Genomic DNA, 19958 nt, shown 5'->3' with positions numbered 1-19958 from the left:
CAGAATTCTGACTTTAAACTCAAAATTCTGACTTTAATCTCAGAATTCTGACATTAATCTCAGAATTCTGACTTTAAACTCAGAATTCTGACTTTAAACTCAAAATTCTGACTTTGTGACTTTAATCTCAGAATTCTGACTTTAAACTCAAAATTATGTCTTTAAACTCAGAATTCTGTCTTTAATCTCAGAATTCTGACTTTGTGACTTTAAACTCAGAATTCTGACTTTAAACTCAGTATTCTGACTTTAAACTCAAAATTCTGACTTTGTGACTTTAAACTCAGAATTCTGACTTTAAACTCAGAATTCTGACTTTAAACTCAAAATTCTGACTTTGTGACTTTAATCTCAGAATTCTGACTTTAAACTCAAAATTATGTCTTTAAACTCAAAATTCTGACTTTAATCTCAGAATTCTGACTTTGTGACTTTAATCTCAGAATTCTTACTTTGTGACTTTAATCTCAGAATTCTGACTTTGTGACTTTAATCTCAGAATTCTGACTTTGTGACTTTAATCTCAGAATTCTGACTTTAAACTCAAAATTATGTCTTTAAACTCAGAATTCTGTCTTTAATCTCAGAATTCTGACTTTGTGACTTTAAACTCAGAATTCTGACTTTAAACTCAGTATTCTGTCTTTAAACTCAAAATTCTGACTTTAATCTCAGAATTCTGACTTTGTGACTTTAATCTCAGAATTCTTACTTTGTGACTTTAATCTCAGAATTCTGACTTTGTGACTTTAATCTCAGAATTCTGACTTTAAACTCAAAATTCTGACTTTAATCTCAGAATTCTGACTTTAATCTCAGAATTCTGACTTTGTGACTTTAATCTCAGAATTCTGACTTTAATCTCAGAATTCTGACTTTAATCTCAGAATTCTGACTTTGTGACTTTAATCTCAGAATTCTGACTTTAATCTCAGAATTCTGACTTTAATCTCAGAATTCTGACTTTAAACTCAGAATTCTGACTTTGTGACTTTAATCTCAGTATTCTGTCTTTAAACTCAAAATTCTGACTTTAATCTCAGAATTCTGACTTTGTGACTTTAATCTCAGTATTCTGTCTTTAAACTCAAAATTCTGACTTTAATCTCAGAATTCTGACTTTAAACTCAAAATTCTGACTTTGTGACTTTAATCTCAGAATTCTGACTTTGTGACTTTAATCTCAGAATTCTGACTTTGTGACTTTAATCTCAGTATTCTGTCTTTAAACTCAAAATTCTGACTTTAATCTCAGAATTCTGACTTTGTGACTTTAATCTCAGTATTCTGTCTTTAAACTCAAAATTCTGACTTTAATCTCAGAATTCTGACTTTAAACTCAAAATTCTGACTTTGTGACTTTAATCTCAGAATTCTGACTTTGTGACTTTAATCTCAGAATTCTGACTTTAAACTCAAAATTCTGACTTTGTGACTTTAATCTCAGAATTCTGACTTTAAACTCAGAATTCTGACTTTGTGACTTTAATCTCAGAATTCTTACTTTGTGACTTTAATCTCAGAATTCTGACTTTGTGACTTTAATCTCAGAATTCTGACTTTAAACTCAAAATTCTGACTTTAATCTCAGAATTCTGACTTTAAACTCAGAATTCTGACTTTGTGACTTTAATCTCAGAATTCTGACTTTAAACTCAGTATTCTGTCTTTAAACTCAAAATTCTGACTTTAATCTCAGAATTCTGACTTTAATCTCAGAATTCTGACTTTAATCTCAGAATTCTGACTTTGTGACTTTAAACTCAGAATTCTGACTATAATCTCAGAATTCTGACTTTAATCTCAGAATTCGGACTTTGTGACTTTAAACTCAAAATTCTGACTTTAAACTCAAAATTCTGACTTTGTGACTTTAAACTCAGAATTCTGACTTTAAACTCAAAATTCTGACTTTAATCTCAGAATTCTGACATTAATCTCAGAATTCTGACTTTAAACTCAGAATTCTGACTTTAAACTCAAAATTCTGACTTTGTGACTTTAATCTCAGAATTCTGACTTTAAACTCAAAATTATGTCTTTAAACTCAGAATTCTGTCTTTAATCTCAGAATTCTGACTTTGTGACTTTAAACTCAGAATTCTGACTTTAAACTCAGTATTCTGACTTTAAACTCAAAATTCTGACTTTGTGACTTTAAACTCAGAATTCTGACTTTAAACTCAGAATTCTGACTTTAAACTCAAAATTCTGACTTTGTGACTTTAATCTCAGAATTCTGACTTTAAACTCAAAATTATGTCTTTAAACTCAAAATTCTGACTTTAATCTCAGAATTCTGACTTTGTGACTTTAATCTCAGAATTCTTACTTTGTGACTTTAATCTCAGAATTCTGACTTTGTGACTTTAATCTCAGAATTCTGACTTTGTGACTTTAATCTCAGAATTCTGACTTTAAACTCAAAATTATGTCTTTAAACTCAGAATTCTGTCTTTAATCTCAGAATTCTGACTTTGTGACTTTAAACTCAGAATTCTGACTTTAAACTCAGTATTCTGTCTTTAAACTCAAAATTCTGACTTTAATCTCAGAATTCTGACTTTGTGACTTTAATCTCAGAATTCTTACTTTGTGACTTTAATCTCAGAATTCTGACTTTGTGACTTTAATCTCAGAATTCTGACTTTAAACTCAAAATTCTGACTTTAATCTCAGAATTCTGACTTTAATCTCAGAATTCTGACTTTGTGACTTTAATCTCAGAATTCTGACTTTAATCTCAGAATTCTGACTTTGTGACTTTAATCTCAGAATTCTGACTTTAATCTCAGAATTCTGACTTTGTGACTTTAATCTCAGAATTCTGACTTTAATCTCAGAATTCTGACTTTGTGACTTTAATCTCAGAATTCTGACTTTAAACTCAGTATTCTGTCTTTAAACTCAAAATTCTGACTTTAATCTCAGAATTCTGACTTTGTGACTTTAATCTCAGAATTCTTACTTTGTGACTTTAATCTCAGAATTCTTACTTTGTGACTTTAATCTCAGAATTCTGACTTTAAACTCAGAATTCTGACTTTGTGACTTTAATCTCAGAATTCTGACTTTAAACTCAAAATTCTGACTTTAATCTCAGAATTCTGACTTTAATCTCAGAATTCTTACTTTGTGACTTTAATCTCAGAATTCTGACTTTAAACTCAGAATTCTGACTTTGTGACTTTAATCTCAGAATTCTGACTTTAAACTCAAAATTCTGACTTTAATCTCAGAATTCTGACTTTAAACTCAGAATTCTGACTTTGTGACTTTAATCTCAGAATTCTGACTTTGTGACTTTAAACTCAGAATTCTGACTTTGTGACTTTAATCTCAGAATTCTGACTTTGTGACTTTAATCTCAGAATTCTGACTTTAAACTCAAAATTCTGACTTTAATCTCAGAATTCTGACTTTAATCTCAGAATTCTGACTTTAATCTCAGAATTCTGACTTTGTGACTTTAAACTCAGAATTCTTACTTTGTGACTTTAATCTCAGAATTCTGACTTTGTGACTTTAATCTCAGAATTCTGACTTTGTGACTTTAATCTCAGAATTCTGACTTTAAACTCAAAATTCTGACTTTAATCTCAGAATTCTGACTTTGTGACTTTTTTTTTCTTTTTCGGTGGCCCTAATCCTCTTCCGTATCCTCTTCTGTAAGAAAGAGTCAGATTTTAAAGAAAAACTGTATGACTTTTAGATCTTGCTTTACATCACTTTTTAGGGATTACTAAAAAATAACTAAAAGTAATACATAGTCCAACCAATTGTAATTTTTGATCAGAATTTATGCCTTACATTTTTTGTCAAAGCTCCAGATAAAAAATAAATAAATAAATACTGGGTTATTCCCCACCATCGTCTTTCTTTCAGCGACAATCGTTGCAGGATTTATGTCATAGTTCTACCATTTCTAGGGTAATATGTGTGTTTACAGAGTGTCTTCATCTACAGCTGAATGAGTCTTGACTTGCATGGGGTGAAAGGTCGCTTTCAAATCTGACTTGGTTAGACTGGAATGGGCCAGAATTCCAGCAAACTATTATAAACAGCTTGGGGAAGGAAATCAAATCTGATCTAAGGCTGCAGCTTAAAATGTGGAAAAAGTGACTTTCTGAATGCACTGTAATGTATGCATGCAAGTTTATATTTCAGTTTCACCATCTACTGAAAGTGATTTACAGTGAAACATTGATAACGCACGGAAATGTGAATAATTTGATTACTTCCATGGTCCTAAATTTCTCATTAGGCTAATTCATATATTCAGCAATGCTTCGCAGTATTTTAGAAATGTATTGCAGCACTATTATAGAATAAATAAAGTGCATGGTCGTATTGAACAGAACCAGCTACTGTAGATGATGCAGCATCTGCAGCGGCTCTTTCCCAGGAGAGAAAGTTTTATATTTAATAATTATTCCATGTGTATTTGCGTCAAATACGCAAACAATCCCTTCAAATGTGTTAGTTTTGGGACAATTAGGAGGATGGGCTACTTCCTGCAATCTCTGGTGAGGCGGGTTCCACGCTGTGACTTGTGTTTGTGTTCTCCTTGGTGCTCCCCCTCATGTTCCTGATACGTGGCTGTTTGGGAGAGCCGCGGTGTGGATCCCCGTCCGCCCCGCAGCAGCAGCAGCAGCAGCAGCTGGGAGTCTGCAGGAACTCAGGCTGCTATCCATCAAGGTCTGGATGGCAGGGACACACTGGTGCACAGACTGTCGAAACCACAAGGTATGTACATAAAATTAGCCATCGTTCAGATTGTACTTTTTGGGGTAGGGAGGCTTTTCAACAAGTTTTTCACGGCAGTAAGTTTGTGAAACTGATGCTAGCAGTCGGAGAGCAGCCGCTGTTAGCATTAAACTGTTTGAGGAGCTAATCTCTTTAGCAAACTCTGTCCGACTGCATTCCTCCGCCTGCTGCTGTTAGCCTGCTAGCTCCGAGCTGCAGACCCCAGGGCTGGTTACTACACATCATCAATCGCAAACCTAGTTCACCTCACTTTCTTTTGTCACTTTAGCATAATGGCGTCTCAAGTTTTTTCCAGCTCCTTTGCTGCTGCAGCTCAACTGTTTTTAATCAACACTCACTCCACGTGTTTTCGCCAACTCTCAAACTCTCAAGACGTGACATTTCGGAGTTTGTAATGTTTAATAGTAGGATAAATCCACGCATCCATTTTACATCTAATAAGTTAAAAATAAAGGTAGTCGCCTCAGCTGGTCAGACGCCCTGAAATGGGTGATGGAAAAAATTACAAATAATCATCTACCGAGAGGAAGTCCGTCTGGAAGTCTGCTCCTTCTGGAGTTTTCTGTCTGCCTCGTATCTCTGCAACAGCAGTCAGGTTTATTACTGTTTTGAAGGTTTACCGTCAATATTGGGTTCAAAAGTGTCCTTTACTGCACAGATTTTGTTGCGCTGAGTACAGATTAAATAAATAAACGAGGTTTTTGTCGATAATTTGGTTGTTATGGCAACTGACAGAGCAGGGATTTTGTGCTACATATCAATTACCTCTAAACATGGATGTGGGAGTGACGTCATCCCTAATTTCACTGTTTCTAAAGTTGCTGTTTTATATGCACAGATGTTCACAATTGGAGGATTTACAGTTCAGACTTTGCGAAAGACTTACGGAGACACAAGCTGCCGGAAGTGTGAAGAATAAGTTTACATACCATGTCTGTCAAGTTTTAAAAGCAAGACTCTGCTATTTTGGATTTTTAGGTCGAGTTTGGTGGGGAAGCCTCTAACTTTCCTTCTTGAAACTCCAACTTCTACTGAAGATCTTGTTAAGTTCTGCAGTTTCAGCCTGGGAAATTATAATGTCTATGTCAAAAAAAATTGTCAGCATCATTAAACTTAACATTTCAACTAATTAAGCAGTGCTAGTGGGAAGAAAAATGAAAATCCTTTTTTTATGATTTTTTTTTTTATGATAAAACTCAACAAAATGTAAAAAAAAAAGCCATTGTGGGTTTAACATGACTATCAAGATGAGGTTACTTCTAAAGCTGAATTAGATAGGGTGATACTTGTTGTGAAATGTTTGAGAATCGTTTCTTCAAAGGAATACAACACAATGTACTATTTAAATTGGGGTCAGTGTCTGTTCATGACTATTTAAAATGTCCAAAAAACAGTTGTACGTTTATTTGCTCTCAAATTTACTGTTATTCCACTAAAAACAAACCAGAAAAATCAAGCAAATTCCAACTAGAGAGTTTCTATTTAAAAAGTACACTTGAACAGGTTCCATTTCGAGATTCGAGTTTTATAACTTTTTACATATTGTGTCATCATAAACAGTCTTCTTAAATGACACTCGAGATTAAAAGTTGCAGGACAGTCTCTCTTCAACCCAAAGCATTTCAATTTACTGAATGTACAAGTGGATTCAGGTTATTATGAATGGCAGTCAGCAGACCAATTTAAGAGCTGATGTTGAATGATTTTTAATAATTCACAAGTTATGATCCTCCTGAATATGGGTCAGTTCTGATCAATAAGTGATGGATTAACGTATCTGCTTAGCTGGCAGCATTCCTGCTGTGCTTTGAACTCTCACTGAAAATCATCATCTGGATTTCTGCTGTCGTTTTCAGCATTCACAGCAAAAAACAAAGTTCATAATAAGTATATCTTTTCAGCCATATTTAAAAAATCACCTCCCACTGTAAGATGACCATTGTAAGCATTGTAATCTATACTTTTAAATGTAGATATAACCTGTTTGTTGTTAAGAGCAAAAAAACATCACTATTGTAGTTTGACTTCCTTAAATAGGGCAAAACCAATAGAACAAGTCAACTTTTGTTAAACTTCGCTGTTTGACAAAACAGTAGCACCTAATGTGTTAATGATCTTTTATGAAAGTTTGCACCAGTTTCTGATTGATGCATGCAGTTGTCATATAATTATAATCGCTTATCCTTAGTATGTGTGCTTCCATTTTTCTGTCAATTAACTATTTTTAAATTTACTTCAAAATTTTTATTATTTTGACAACCCTGCTATCTTATTTAAAACGGTTTGATGCTAAAATCTGAAACAAGAAACGTTCAGAAGGTATAGAATGTACACGAGAGATGGCAGTAGAAATGATCGAATCCATTTTTATTATTTTATTTTTTCATAAACTAGGGATTTGGAGGCAGATTTGGTAGTTGGTAGTTGCAAAACGTTTGATGTAAAAGAGCCACAAAGAAAGCAAAAACATTCTTCAGTGGAAGAGGCTTTTCAAAGACAGAGGAAGACATGACAAAACCAGAGACGTGCTTGTAGTTTTCTTTGACATTCTCTGAATTCCTCTGAGATTTCATCTGGTTGGAGTAAACGGTGAGCTCCGAGCCTACTGCTGGAAAATCCAAGAGTTTGTTGCAAACAACCAGAACGCTGGCTTGCATGTCATCAGATATCCAGCGGAAACTATTTTCACTGAAAATATTATCTTTTTCTTTTTTTTTTGCTGCAGCAAACAAGTGGTCTGCATTTTAATGCGATAAGGAGATCTGGCTCTATTTGTGGACGTACACCTGCAGAGCGCTCAAAGCACAGCATCAAAGGCGATTGTTGAAATGAGAAGCTGCTTTTGCTTTTTATGTGCCCAGAATTTCTACTGCGCTGTTACATATATTTTAAAAAATCTAAATTCACTAAGAACTACAGTTTAATTCATTTGTAACCTAACAAATTATTTATTTTCTTTTTAATTATTGATTGGTATCGGGGGGGGGGTTGCCTTCAGTGACATTAGAATTCACCTTTTTGAATGCAGCAGATTTAGACATTTGAAATGGTAATGTAGTTTATTTTGTCATATCTACTCTTTTGTTACAGCATCACAGGCTCCAAGTGTTTTTTGGGCTGAGAGACGGATGAAAGGTGGAAGCTGTTTAAGGCCCAGCTGGGCTGTCGCTGCTCTGTTTGTCCCTGCTGCTCTGCTGATGCTCACCTCCAGGGGAGCATCAAGCAGCCAGAAGATGACACAATCCTCTATGGCTCATGCGATGGCTACAGCTGCGGGACCGGGCCCCAGTCTGGCAGATGACCTCCCTGGCCTGCAGGCGGTCGCAGACTTTTTAACCAGTGAACACACGCATGTATGGCTCCTGTCCCTGGTAGGGTCAGTCGCTGTGGGCCTCAGCGGGGTTTTCCCTCTGCTTGTTATTCCTATTGAAGCAGGAGCTGCCCTCAAAACTGAAGGTAGGATCAGGAATATATAGTCCTAACTCAATAGCTTAACCATGATGCAATTTATTCATGACTGTTTGTTTTTTTTTGTTTAGTTCAAATCAAGCTTTACATTTTAAGTAGTTTTTTTTCTCCAACATTAACTCAGATTGAACCACGTTCTTGCCAAACTGGGAAATTCCTGTTTTTATTTTGAAAGCAGAAGTGTTCAGATTCAAATGTCTGTAGCAACCTAAAGAAGTGTTCCTGTTTTTGTTATCAATTTAATTGCATAAATATGTTGTAAAATAATCTTCCCAAGATGTGCTGTTGCTTCTCTTTAGCTTGTTTGGATGCTGTGACACCTGCGTGATTTTAGTTAGCATTCTTTAGCATCTGTTATATGGGTCAGGGAATTATTCAATGTTAGGGATATTTTTTAGATGCAGAACCAGCGGATCTTTGAATTCGTGTTATGAGGAGCCCAAATTCTCCCAAAAATATGAAGGATTGGAGCAAGAGGGAGAGGGAACTGTGTTCAGGTTTACTTCTTCTTTCTATCTTCTTTGTAAACATGGAAACACTGAAAGAAAAAGGAGTAAACTGGGCTGCTGGTTCACACATCTGGAAAATGATAAATCCATGGTTGCAGAAACATAATAATATAATCCAGACTTCTGATGTGTCTCTGAACTGGTTGACAGATTCACCATTTTGGAGTATCTGTGACAAAAGCACAAGAAGCAGCTTTTTTCAATTTCTTCTGTTTTGCTATGGAGCTGCTATAGGAAGCCATTCATATCCACTACAATTATTCAGAAATGACAATCTGCAATAACTTATTGTCAGGTTCATCTACTTAAGCATTCTCAAACTGAAAAATAAGAGAGAGACAAGAGAGTTTTAAATTAACTTGCAAGGAGAACGGACAGGAGCGTGCTTCAGTTCTCCTCCCAGCCCCTTTTTTTTATTTCCTTAGGTCAGTCCTAGTTACATAGCCTATTTAATTATCTTGAGTTAATCACATAGCATAGCTGCTTCTTCTGTTCTCTTGAGTCACAGGTGTGTTGCACCTACAAGCTGCCGTAATGTAGAGTGCAAAGTTCAGAGTTCTTGTTTACTTCCTTCTGTAGAAACAATGCATTAACTGATGAACCCACAGAACAACGAGGTGTCTTGTGCATCCGTGGTCTCATGTACAGTTCCTCTGTCTCTGGTTCATAAACTTTGACCCTTAATCATCCATTGTTTATTCTGCCACGTCAGTTATCACTCTTGATGCAGACCATCTGGTATCAGCTCCCAATTTGACACACTTAGATGTCTTCCTGCAAGCATCTCTCAAAAGGCACACATTCCAGAAGCAAACAGACATAAAGTATTTATATTTGTAATTAATTTAAACTTATCACTTATACATTTTAATGTTTCCTAATTACTATTATTACTACTATTCTTTTTTTAAAGGTGTAAGATTCTATAAATAGTAGTTTCTTTTTTTCTTTCTCCCATCCATGTTTTACAATTGAATAGCCTTGTGATGAATCTCATCCCCACACTAGAGAGATTTTTTTCCAGTGGGATCAACAGATGTTTCTGGTGGAAAGCAGGCAGCTGCATCCTAAATTTTCAAGGCTTCTTATAGCACACAGCTTGAAGTGAACTATTAGCACAACCCAAATATGAACGCAGCTGCATGTTTTCTAAACAATTATAGTGTGCAATGATGCAAGTTCACAGCTTTTTCTTTTTTTTTTCAAGATTCTTATTTACAGTAAAGAGTTTCCTGTTCTGAGTAGGAAGAGCTTCAGCTGCCAAGTGCAACAACATTGAACAGAAAACGCTTTTAAACTTCTTCTGTGAGGCTAGATTCAAACACAATGGTGCTTTATGTTTACATTTAGCTTGATGCCCACCTGGAGCCAATGAGTTTAGTTTATCTCAAGTTTTGTATTTAACATCATATTTTTCTTTGGGAATTATTTACTTTTTTGAGACTTTGCTTTTTCATTAATACATATACTATCTATTGCAATCCTTGGTTATTGATGATACTTGATAATTCCTTCTAAATATGAGTTAGCATACAGAAAATATCTACATGTAATAGTTTATATTAATCCAGACTTGTAACTTCTAAATGATTCTGATGACCTACTGTACACTTTCCTTGTACTCTGTGACCCAACCAAAGTCACTTTAGGTGAACCAGAGGGCTGAAAGTTTTGACAGGCCCCACCCACGCTAACGTGGCATTCCAGAAGTATTTTAGGCTGAAGGCTGAGAAATGCAGCCACACCAAGGTTAAAGTTTCCGTGAAATGTTATTATAGGTAATGCATGGTGAGCCAGAGATGCTACTGCGCATTTAAGTGCCTCATATGTTGAAATGACAACAGCCAGGCTGAAAAGAGATGCTAATTTATCACAATCTTTGTTAATGCTGTAAATGCGTATTTTAAGACAATCATAAACTGCATTTAAAGCTAAAACAGCACGGAGATTGTTGTTAATCATACCTTGTCATAATTGGTACCTTGTTTCTTTGCCAGCTGGATGCCAGAAGCTGAAGCAACTCTTGAGCTTTGCTATTGGTGGTCTCCTTGGTGACGTGTTTCTTCACCTCCTTCCTGAAGCGTGGGCGCTCTCTGGCTCTCCAGGTGGGTCTCAGAGTCACAGGTTTTATAAATATATTCATGCTCTAACAAGGAATCCCTCTTGTAAGAAAAAAGACTGGTTCATTAAAGAAAAAAATAGCATTTATACATTCCTTCATTCAGGTCGGTGGCAGTTTTTAGAAGCAGTGTTGGCTGCATCACCAGATCTCTAGTGTACATCTCATGCCCACATATTTACAGTCTGTGCTGTCTTTCCAGCTAGCAAACACAACCACTACATGACCCAAGGCTTGTGGGTACTCATTGGTCTGTTTGCCTTCCACCTCCTGGAGAAAATGTTTCCAGATCAAGACGGCCTCGAGGATGCCCCCCCAAATTCAGACCTGAATTTTAACCTGTCTGTAAGTATTTCTGTTGTTTCTTTCTGTCTCGCATGTCGACACAAGCCTTCACATATTTCCTTTTGTGGGCATTCTCTGTGCAGATGCTACGATGCTTAGTCTGCACATCTGTCAGTTGTGTTTTGAAGACTGCCGTGTCAGATGACCCGTAGCACACCCGGGAGTTTACAGCAGCAGCTACACATTTGGGAAGAAATCCCTATTGATTTTCTTGCCTGCCTTATAAATGACTCAAAAAGCAAGTGTCAGTTTAATGTTTAACCTCCTGCCTTCTTAAAAATAGGCAAAGCAGCTTTTCATCTTTTTATTTAAGATCGTATTGCAAATGAATGTGGCCAGGCTGCTCCTATATTCTCATTGCCAGTGTTTGTACTCTTCTATTGTGCATGGCTGCTCACTCTGTGTGTATATTTACCCAGGTGAATCATCTACTTCAATCCAGTCATCCAGTCAAAGGCTAAAAGCAAAAGAAGTGCATTTATCAAAGAGCCACTTAACCCTCAAAGATACTGTATTTGCAGCTCACAGATTTGAAACAGCTGTTCATATTTGTATTTAGTTTCTCACACAGAGATGAGATGCCATGTTTAATATACATAAAAGCATGGGCGTATTAATTTTTAAAGTGAATGCATTTTATTCACATTTTATGTTACGTCTATAAAGTAAAATAGTTCATGCTAGCTCTGTAAAAAAGCCTTGTTCTGTATGTTCGTAGAGGCAGAATACACATTCCATCATGTCTTTCTAATGCCAGTGAGGGAGAAGATTGAAATCCACGTCTCAGCTCCTCTCCTTGTGTCTATTTTTAGTGCAGGGGATGAAGCAGCTGCTTCAGCCATTTCGCTGTCCACAGGAGAACACCGCTTTTAGGCAGAGGCAACAATAGACATGGACAGAGATTTACAGCAAAAGGGGGAAGCTAACTGTGTTCTCCTAAAACGTTAAGCTTTGCAAGAACGGTAACAAGGTGCATATATTTTGTAGTGAATCACGCCAGTGTTTTGCATCGATGCATTGTTTTTATATAAAACTTGCACAGTGCTCTAGATTGGAAATTTAGCTCCCTTCTCTTGGAGGTCATTAATAGCTGTAAAATTCATCACACTTCATTACTTCCTCATGCTTCAGTCACTGAAATGGAGCAACCATTTCCTTGTGGCAACCGGAGGACCGCAGGTTATTTCCTTCTTGCTTTATTTGAGCTCCAGTCCAAATGACAACATAAGTGGTTTCTAAATGATGGAACAGGGAAGTTGGCTATTCTCAGAAAACAGAAGCGCTAGCACAAAATAAATGTAATGGCTGAATCCTTGTAATACATATCAAAAGCGACCGTAAGTAAACTGTGCTTTGCAGTATTTAGAGTCCCACTAAATTGCAATTTTTATTTGACTGGTTACGCTGGGAGCTTTACGATTCTACTGGGAGGACTTTCTTTCCGAGTTTCTTGCATCTCTTTTGATGAGCGCACATGTTATAAAAGTTAAGCGTTGTTTTTCTCCACAGTCAAGTTCAGCTTTCGCCGTCAAAGCGGAGGCATCACTCAGAAACGGACACCATGCTGAGTCATGGAAATCCTCCAAGCTACAGAGTCTGCAAGACAGCTCAGAGAAAATTAAGGTAATGCTGACAACCAAAGCATATCCCAGAATATGATGAAAAATGGGGCAACAGTAGGGATAAACAGTTAACTTTGATGTGGGTTGCTTATATAAGATGCTTGTATTTATTAATTATTTTTGCTGACTAAACGGCAATATGAAAGTACAGGCAATAAAAAACTATTTCCCCTCTTACAAATTTTTAAAAATATTTCAGATTATAAAAATTTTAATGTACGAGACGAATAACATCAGTGAATACAAAAAGAAGATGTCAAATGATGATTTCCATATTTTAAGGAGAAAAAATCTGCCAAAGCCACCTTCCTCTCTCTGTGGAAAAGTAAACTCCCCCTAAGCTTTTTGCATCTATTTACTGCTTTTTTAAAACAGTAGACATCAAGAATTTGTAATAGGTGGATTAGGTTTGGATTAAATTTCCCCCACTCTTTTTTGCAAAGTGTTTCTAATTCAGCCATATCAGGATATTTTTTTTTTAATTAACAGCTTCTGAATCGGATTTAAGTTCCGACTTTGACTAGACGACTATAAAACGTTCATTCTCTTGCGTCATTCAGCGCTGGACTTGAAAATAAGCTTTAGGTCACTGAGTGAAGGCGGCACATTTTTGTTGAGGACTTTCTGCTGAGAGCATTGAGAGTTTTATCAATAACAGCCAGCTATTCAGCTTTAGAAGCAACAAAGCAGCTCCAAACCATCACTCTTACACTACCATGCTTTACTATAGGCATGATGTTTTCTTTCTTGTTTTTTTTCATTCTTTAGTCCATATAGATTCACACATTTTCCAAAAAAAGAAAATACTTTCGTCTCATCAATTTGCAGAATATTTCCCCAAAAGTTATTAGTCAAAAATAAGTTCTGGTGAAATTGAAATAGGTGTCAAATTTATTTTGGTTAGTAATTTCATGGATGTCTTCGTTGCCACTTTTATGAGCACAGATTTTAGCTGAGGCTAGTTGGGTTCCTTAGTGTTTCAAAATGGTTGCTTTGTGAAGTCATTGATTTGTTGTTTGTACTGTCTGAGTAATTTTGGTCGGCTGGTCAATGGTGACCTCTGTTCCATGTTTTCTCCATGTGTGGACAATCACTGTCATTATTGGTCAGTGGAGTCCCAAAACCTTAGAAATGATTTTGTAACTCTTTCCAGACTGTTAATTACATGTTTCAAAAATATTTTCTTGATTTTATTTTAGATCAAGGCATGACGTGTTACTTTGTACATTTTGTTGCCTGCTTCATTTGGTCAAACAGCTTCTATTCAAGTAATTTATTGCAACTACAGGCCACGCAGTAATCAAGCCTGTGGTTATATAGCTTAGCCTGAGAATGTGGCTAAAGACAATTAATAACAATTAATTCATCATGTAAAAAGATGAATAACTGTTTTTTGTGAGTATTCAAGAGATGTTTATCTGATATTGTTAAAATCACATTTTAGGCTGATTCTTAGCATGAGGTACTAAAGAGAAAATGCTCCATTTTTTTTTCTTTAAATTGGACAGTTTTTCATACATCTGTTACAGACAAGTGGATACTTAAACCTTCTGGCCAACTGCATTGATAACTTCACCCATGGACTGGCAGTAGCTGGAAGCTTCTCAGTGAGCAAGAAGGTAGGATTTTATTTCACAGTTTTTTATCACCCCTGTAAATGTTAGTATTTTAAGCTGTCAGCTCAAACGCTCGCCAGGTTTATTTATTTTATTTGCATTTGTATGTGGGAGAAGCGGCTTCATTACCCTAGGTCAAATAATCCAAAAGGAGCTGATGCTGAAAAGTCGTAAGTTGGTCATTAGTGCAGAAATGCACAAAGAGAAAAAGGCATTAACTAGCTGTGAAAGTTTGAAAAACCTCACTGTGTGTGGAGTAAAAATGTGCTCCAACCTGACTGACTAAAGAGGGGCAAACGATGCCAATGACTGATGTGTGAAGAGGTCCAAATTGATCTAATGTAGCAAAATAATAGAAAGATGAAAGGCATTACTCTAAGTCATGTGCATTTAAGCTGTTATATACCTGGCCATCTAATTATAAACCTCACCGACTGAGCAATTGTTTAAATACTCAAAGATATTCATATTCTGTCTGTTTCCTTTTTTCTAATACAAGCTTTTTTAAGAGGTGCATTTTAAACTCCAGAAACATGGATTTGTACCGCTTCAGTAGGTTACCGTGTATCTGCAGTTCTGGGACATGAGTCCAGCTGGAGAGACAGAAGGTTAACAGCATGAAGAATTGATCATTGTGCCAGAAAGGAAGTTGACTAGATATTTCAAACATGCGCATGCGAGACTTTACCAGCATTTTTTTGTTTACTTATGTTGTGTTTGTCACAGTTGTTTTGTTGAAATATTCAAAATAAATTAAACAAAAATTAATTTTTAGTTAAATATAAATAAAGGACTTGCAGCTATACACGTTCTAAACTCTTATCCTTATTTATGTTTGTTAGACTCACTTAAAATAAGCAAATGGCTTAAACTAAATGATATAAATTAACCTTCTACCTCGTTTTACTTGTCTTACATTTTTAACGTTTGAAGCATTTTCTCGTTATTCTTCTGTTTTACAAGAAACGGGCTTCAAACATTTCTGTTGTGTATAAATCACTTTGCTCTTGCCTTTTTTTTCTACCTCCCAGGTTGGATTCCTCACCACATTTGCTATCCTGCTTCACGAAATCCCTCACGAAGTGAGATTATAACGATTCTTCAATCCTGCACATTTCAATGTTTTCATTAGGAAATAAATTGTTTGCATATCTTGGAGCTTTATAACATATCTGGCTACTGGAGTCTTTGTAAACACAGTTGTTATTTAGCTTTTTCTGCGTTGAGAGAAATGTCATCCTCCACAGGTGGGAGACTTTGCCATTCTGCTGCGAGCCGGGTTCGACCGCTGGAGCGCCGCCCGGATGCAGCTATCTACAGCTCTGGTTGGGGTGTTAGGAGCTTGTTTTGCCCTCTGTGCTCAGTCGCCCAAAAGTGAAGGTAGTAGAAGACTATTTTACACACAACAAAATATGTTATGAGCTGGGAATTATGTAAATTTGATTAGTTTATTCATGAAGATTTTTGTTGTTTTTGTAGAAAACTCCTCTGGCTGGATTCTGCCTTTCACTGCGGGGGGTTTCCTCTACATTGCCTTGGTTAATGTTGTGCCTGACCTGCTGCAGGAGTCCAGTTTAAGGTAAATACGAACTTAAAAGTCTGTAGGTCCAAATGAAACAAATCCATCAGGTGTACAGAGATGTCCAAATATTTTTTTAATAATCCCTTATTAATTTCTTTATATTTAGCCCTCAAGTAGCCAGATTTTATCTGTTATATTAATCTCAATCAGTGTTTTTTTATGCTTTTGAGATGCAGTTTTTCTCTAGATTAAGATGATGTTTGTGTTTTTATCACGCATTTCAGTCCAGTTTCTATTTCGAGAGGAATTACTCTTTTACACAGCTGGAGACTTTTGAATTATTCAGCCAAGAAAAGTCTTCTAAATTTGAAAAATGAGCCAGGATTGCACCTTTTGTTTTATTTTTATTTTTATTTATAAAGGTGTTATTGACTCTATTGACCTTTATTGGAGAATGGTCAGACAGGAAAGTATATTACAAGAGCACTGGAGTATAAGTCGCATTTATTTAGTGCTTGTCAAACCTGAGGGGACCTTTTCCATGTTGATGATCTAGTTCAGTTACCTGCTTTTCAACGTACTTAATCATGACTTGAAAGTCTGCTGGCAGTTTCTGACTTACTAATGTCCATTCTCTAAATCAGAGTGGTCAGGAACGACTCCACTTGCTCTTTACCGGTAGAGAGGAGCATCCACTGTGAATCTGGGGTTATAGGGCAGCAGTTATGTTGCATAAAGCAGTAACACTAGGGATTCCCTCCTCCAAAGTCATTTTTATTCATCTTCTTGGCATCTACTGGGGCGGGGAGACGTCACTGCTGCCTCTCCTAGCAACAAGTTTTAAAGCACCTAACTCTGGACTAGTTCCTCCATCTCAAGCCATCTTTCCTTCAGCACACGTTTAGCTTTCCTCTCAGCTGCAGACTGTAATGTTTAACGCTTGGCTCATGTCTATCAGTACGAATTAACATGTAACCACCAGTTAAAAAATGTATCATGTAGAGAAAAAAACACACCAGACTATAAACCACAAGACCTTCCAAACTATGAAAAATAGTATGATTTATAGTCCGGAAAATATGGTAGTTGTTTAATGTTAAAAAAATGAGTCCACAAACCTTTCTAAATCTGTTTTATTTTTCGTTTTTTTCAGACATTCCTTGTTACAAATACTGCTCCTCTTCTGTGGGGTTGGTACCATCGCTTTGCTCTCAGCCATTGTCGAGTGACCGTGGGAGGAGAACACTCTCTTGCCTTAAACACTACTACTGGATAGGAACCGTCTTCCCCACCAGCCTCTTACTCACAGAAATATACTGACGAGGAGATTTCTGGCATCACAGCCAAGGAACACTAAAGCAAATATCTGACAAGGAGCAGCACTTTATTTAGGGGTGACTGAAAGGAAGACTGTCGTGATCAGAAGACAAGACGTTTGTACTTGGACACTTTGAAATGTGCCATACTTAATTATCCAGAATCAGAAAAAGGTCTGTTTGGAAATCTGTTACCAAATTGTTTTTTGGACAATCACGATGCTTTGCACATACATTTACAACCAGGTACGCGTGACGTACAATCTCATAACTAACATAATAACTAGCAGAAGTTCATCTGATGCTTTTTTTTTTAGATGTTATTCTGCTAGTACTGTTTGCTATCAGTTTTCATGTAGCTTCTGAATATTTATTGAATGGAAAACTGTTTAATCACTCCCTCTTGTTTTGTGTTGTATTATTTTCTACCAAAGAACTTTTATCTGTTTGCCTTTCACATACAGTGTAACCTGCACATTTTGAGCTTGTGCTCCTCACACAGCATTCATCACGAAGAACTGCTTGTAGTAACATTTAATGAGAATACATTGATATGTGCTAAAACTTAAATTTCATTAAATTTTTGTTTCTAGCTATTTCTGGGAAACTAAGGATTGCTTTTAGAAAGTTGAAAACGGGATGAATGTTTTAAAAGACTTTTGAAGAAATAAACTATAAATTATAGACAACTGTTTCAAAAGGATTGGTTTTTATATTTTGAAGAAAATATGCAAAAAACTGCAGGGTTCCTACACAGTTTTAAAAATATGAAATTTGGGGGAAAAAGAAACTTTTACAAGTCCAGATAAAAATAATAAAAACAAGATCTCTTACTGATTTTATTTCCTTTTCCAATGCCTAACTTTCCATCCATATTTCCTTCAATTCATTAATCTTATTTTATCCATCATTCATTGAACTGTCTATTCATTCATCCATTTCTCAATCTCTCACCAGCTGTTCTTCCATGTCTTTATCCATTCTTTGTGTTCTCCAGCCATCCATTTTACAGGATGTTTTTGTAGCTTTTAGCTATGAAGTCTGAAAATTGATATAGAAATATTTTAAGTAAATTCATAGTAAACATTTGTATTTATAGTTGAAAGCCCCTCTGAAAATATTAATAACTGGAAAAGCATGGCATTTCAGCATTAGTATTTTGGGACCCAATAATTAGGTAAAATTGATTATACTGATGGCAGAATTTAAGTCTAGTATGTATTGATCTGTTCCTTTCTGTGTACAGTTTGCATGTTCCTGCTGTGCATGCATATACACCAGCTTTCTCCCACCACCCACAGTGTTAGCAGGTCATTCAAAATTGCCTTTGGCAAAATTGCCCTTGTGAGCATCAGGGCACAACGGTGCCCTGATGCTCACAAGGGCACAAGTTAAATCAGCTCACAAGGCTGATTTAATATAAAAAAATAAAATCAGCCCAATTTAAAAATCTGAAGTCAGCATTTTATGGTGCAAAAGACGTCATTTATAATGAGTCCCAAGTAGAAATCTGTGCATATTGTTTGCTGTGCACCTAAATATTAGTGAAAAATCTTCTTTGTCTGGACTGAATCAATACACAACCCAAAGGGAAAGCATAAGTTTTTTCCACGGAGTGTGGAAAAAAACTCACACTTGTGCCCTGATGCTCACAAGTGTGTGCATGTGAGGTTGTTTGCCCTGTATAGACTGGTGACCTCTCCAGATTCTGGGTTGCCTCTTTCCTGTTTATAGCTTAAGATGAGCAGTGTCTCCTTTTACTCTAATGACTGAGTTTGGAAAAATATGGTTGGATTTGTATAAAGATACACAGGGATATTTCATGGTGTCACATGGACCTTTCTGCATTAACATGTTCACTGCTAGAATAATCCTACTGCAAAGGGTGATAAATTGTCATATGGGAGGGGGCAATGACTCTGTGTTCACACATTTCCAGTTTCAGCAGCTTATCTGGCAAGCTTATAATGCCATAACGACTCAGCAGCAGGTCGCCTTCCTTAGTCATCAGGCTTTGAGCAGCTTAATGTCTGTGGGAGCCTTCTTCAGTCACAGCACATAAAAACAACTATCACCACTTGCACTGCAGTGGAAGACCTAGAGCAGAAAACCGTAAATGCAGAGGCAGATGGTACATTCCCGTTCTTATGTCACCATTTACTCTAAAAATTAAAAGTCCTGCATTCAGATTTACATTGATGTGATACAGGCACACAGTCAGCTTGCGTAAGTCATGAGCAAAGCGTCAACCAGGAGTACGGTAAACAATTAAACCCATTCATCAACAGGATCCTGTAGGTTTCTGCCAGCATGAACACTTAGCTATTTGTAACCACAAAAACATGAACATTCAGATAATTACCTCTCCAGATGCTGATTGACTCTTTGTTCAGATTGAAGGATGGATGAGTCAACTTTTGGTAAAATATATTTGCATGAAATCACAAGATAATAGTTTAAGCTAGTTTACATTCAGTAATATTACTGGAAATCTGACAAGATATGAGAGAGGGTTGGTAAAGGTTAACTTTTGGTAAATAATGCGAAGAAGATAAAAATTTAAAATCCACCAAATTGTCTGCACGAACCTGGTTCAGTGCCCGGCTGGCTGCCCACCACTGCAATTCTGTAAACAACTCTTGTTAGAATCCAATGAAAAAACTTTTGTATCTCT

The 19958-nt window shown here is 36.3% G+C and overlaps 1 protein-coding gene across 1 annotated transcript; it reads left to right on the top strand.

The window, feature by feature from the left end:
- Positions 1-4537: 4537 nt before the first annotated feature.
- Positions 4538-17973, top strand: slc39a13 (solute carrier family 39 member 13). The gene is made up of 10 exons (XM_028015212.1): positions 4538-4746; positions 7858-8223; positions 10742-10849; positions 11066-11208; positions 12718-12831; positions 14360-14449; positions 15478-15528; positions 15694-15826; positions 15926-16025; positions 17122-17973. The coding sequence occupies exons 2-10, from the start codon at positions 7896-7898 to the stop codon at positions 17195-17197; spliced, it is 1143 nt and encodes a 380-aa protein (XP_027871013.1). The 5' UTR covers positions 4538-4746; positions 7858-7895; the 3' UTR covers positions 17198-17973.
- The last annotated feature ends 1985 nt before the right edge of the window (positions 17974-19958 follow it).

Source organism: Xiphophorus couchianus, chromosome 4 (genome assembly GCF_001444195.1).
Source record: "Xiphophorus couchianus chromosome 4, X_couchianus-1.0, whole genome shotgun sequence".
NCBI classification, from domain to species: Eukaryota; Metazoa; Chordata; class Actinopteri; order Cyprinodontiformes; family Poeciliidae; genus Xiphophorus; species Xiphophorus couchianus.
Note: the sequence above shows the minus strand (reverse complement) of the source record. Positions and strands in the feature narration are given on the sequence as shown.

Excerpts from the sequence above, each read along its gene's own strand:
- slc39a13 (XM_028015212.1), top strand. The coding sequence starts at position 7,896 with ATGAAAGGTGGAAGCTGTTTAAGGCCCAGCTGGGCTGTCGCTGCTCTG. Across the intron at positions 8,224-10,741 it reads AGCTGCCCTCAAAACTGAAG|CTGGATGCCAGAAGCTGAAG; the intron begins GTAGGATCAGGA and ends TTTCTTTGCCAG. Across the intron at positions 12,832-14,359 it reads ACAGCTCAGAGAAAATTAAG|ACAAGTGGATACTTAAACCT; the intron begins GTAATGCTGACA and ends CATCTGTTACAG.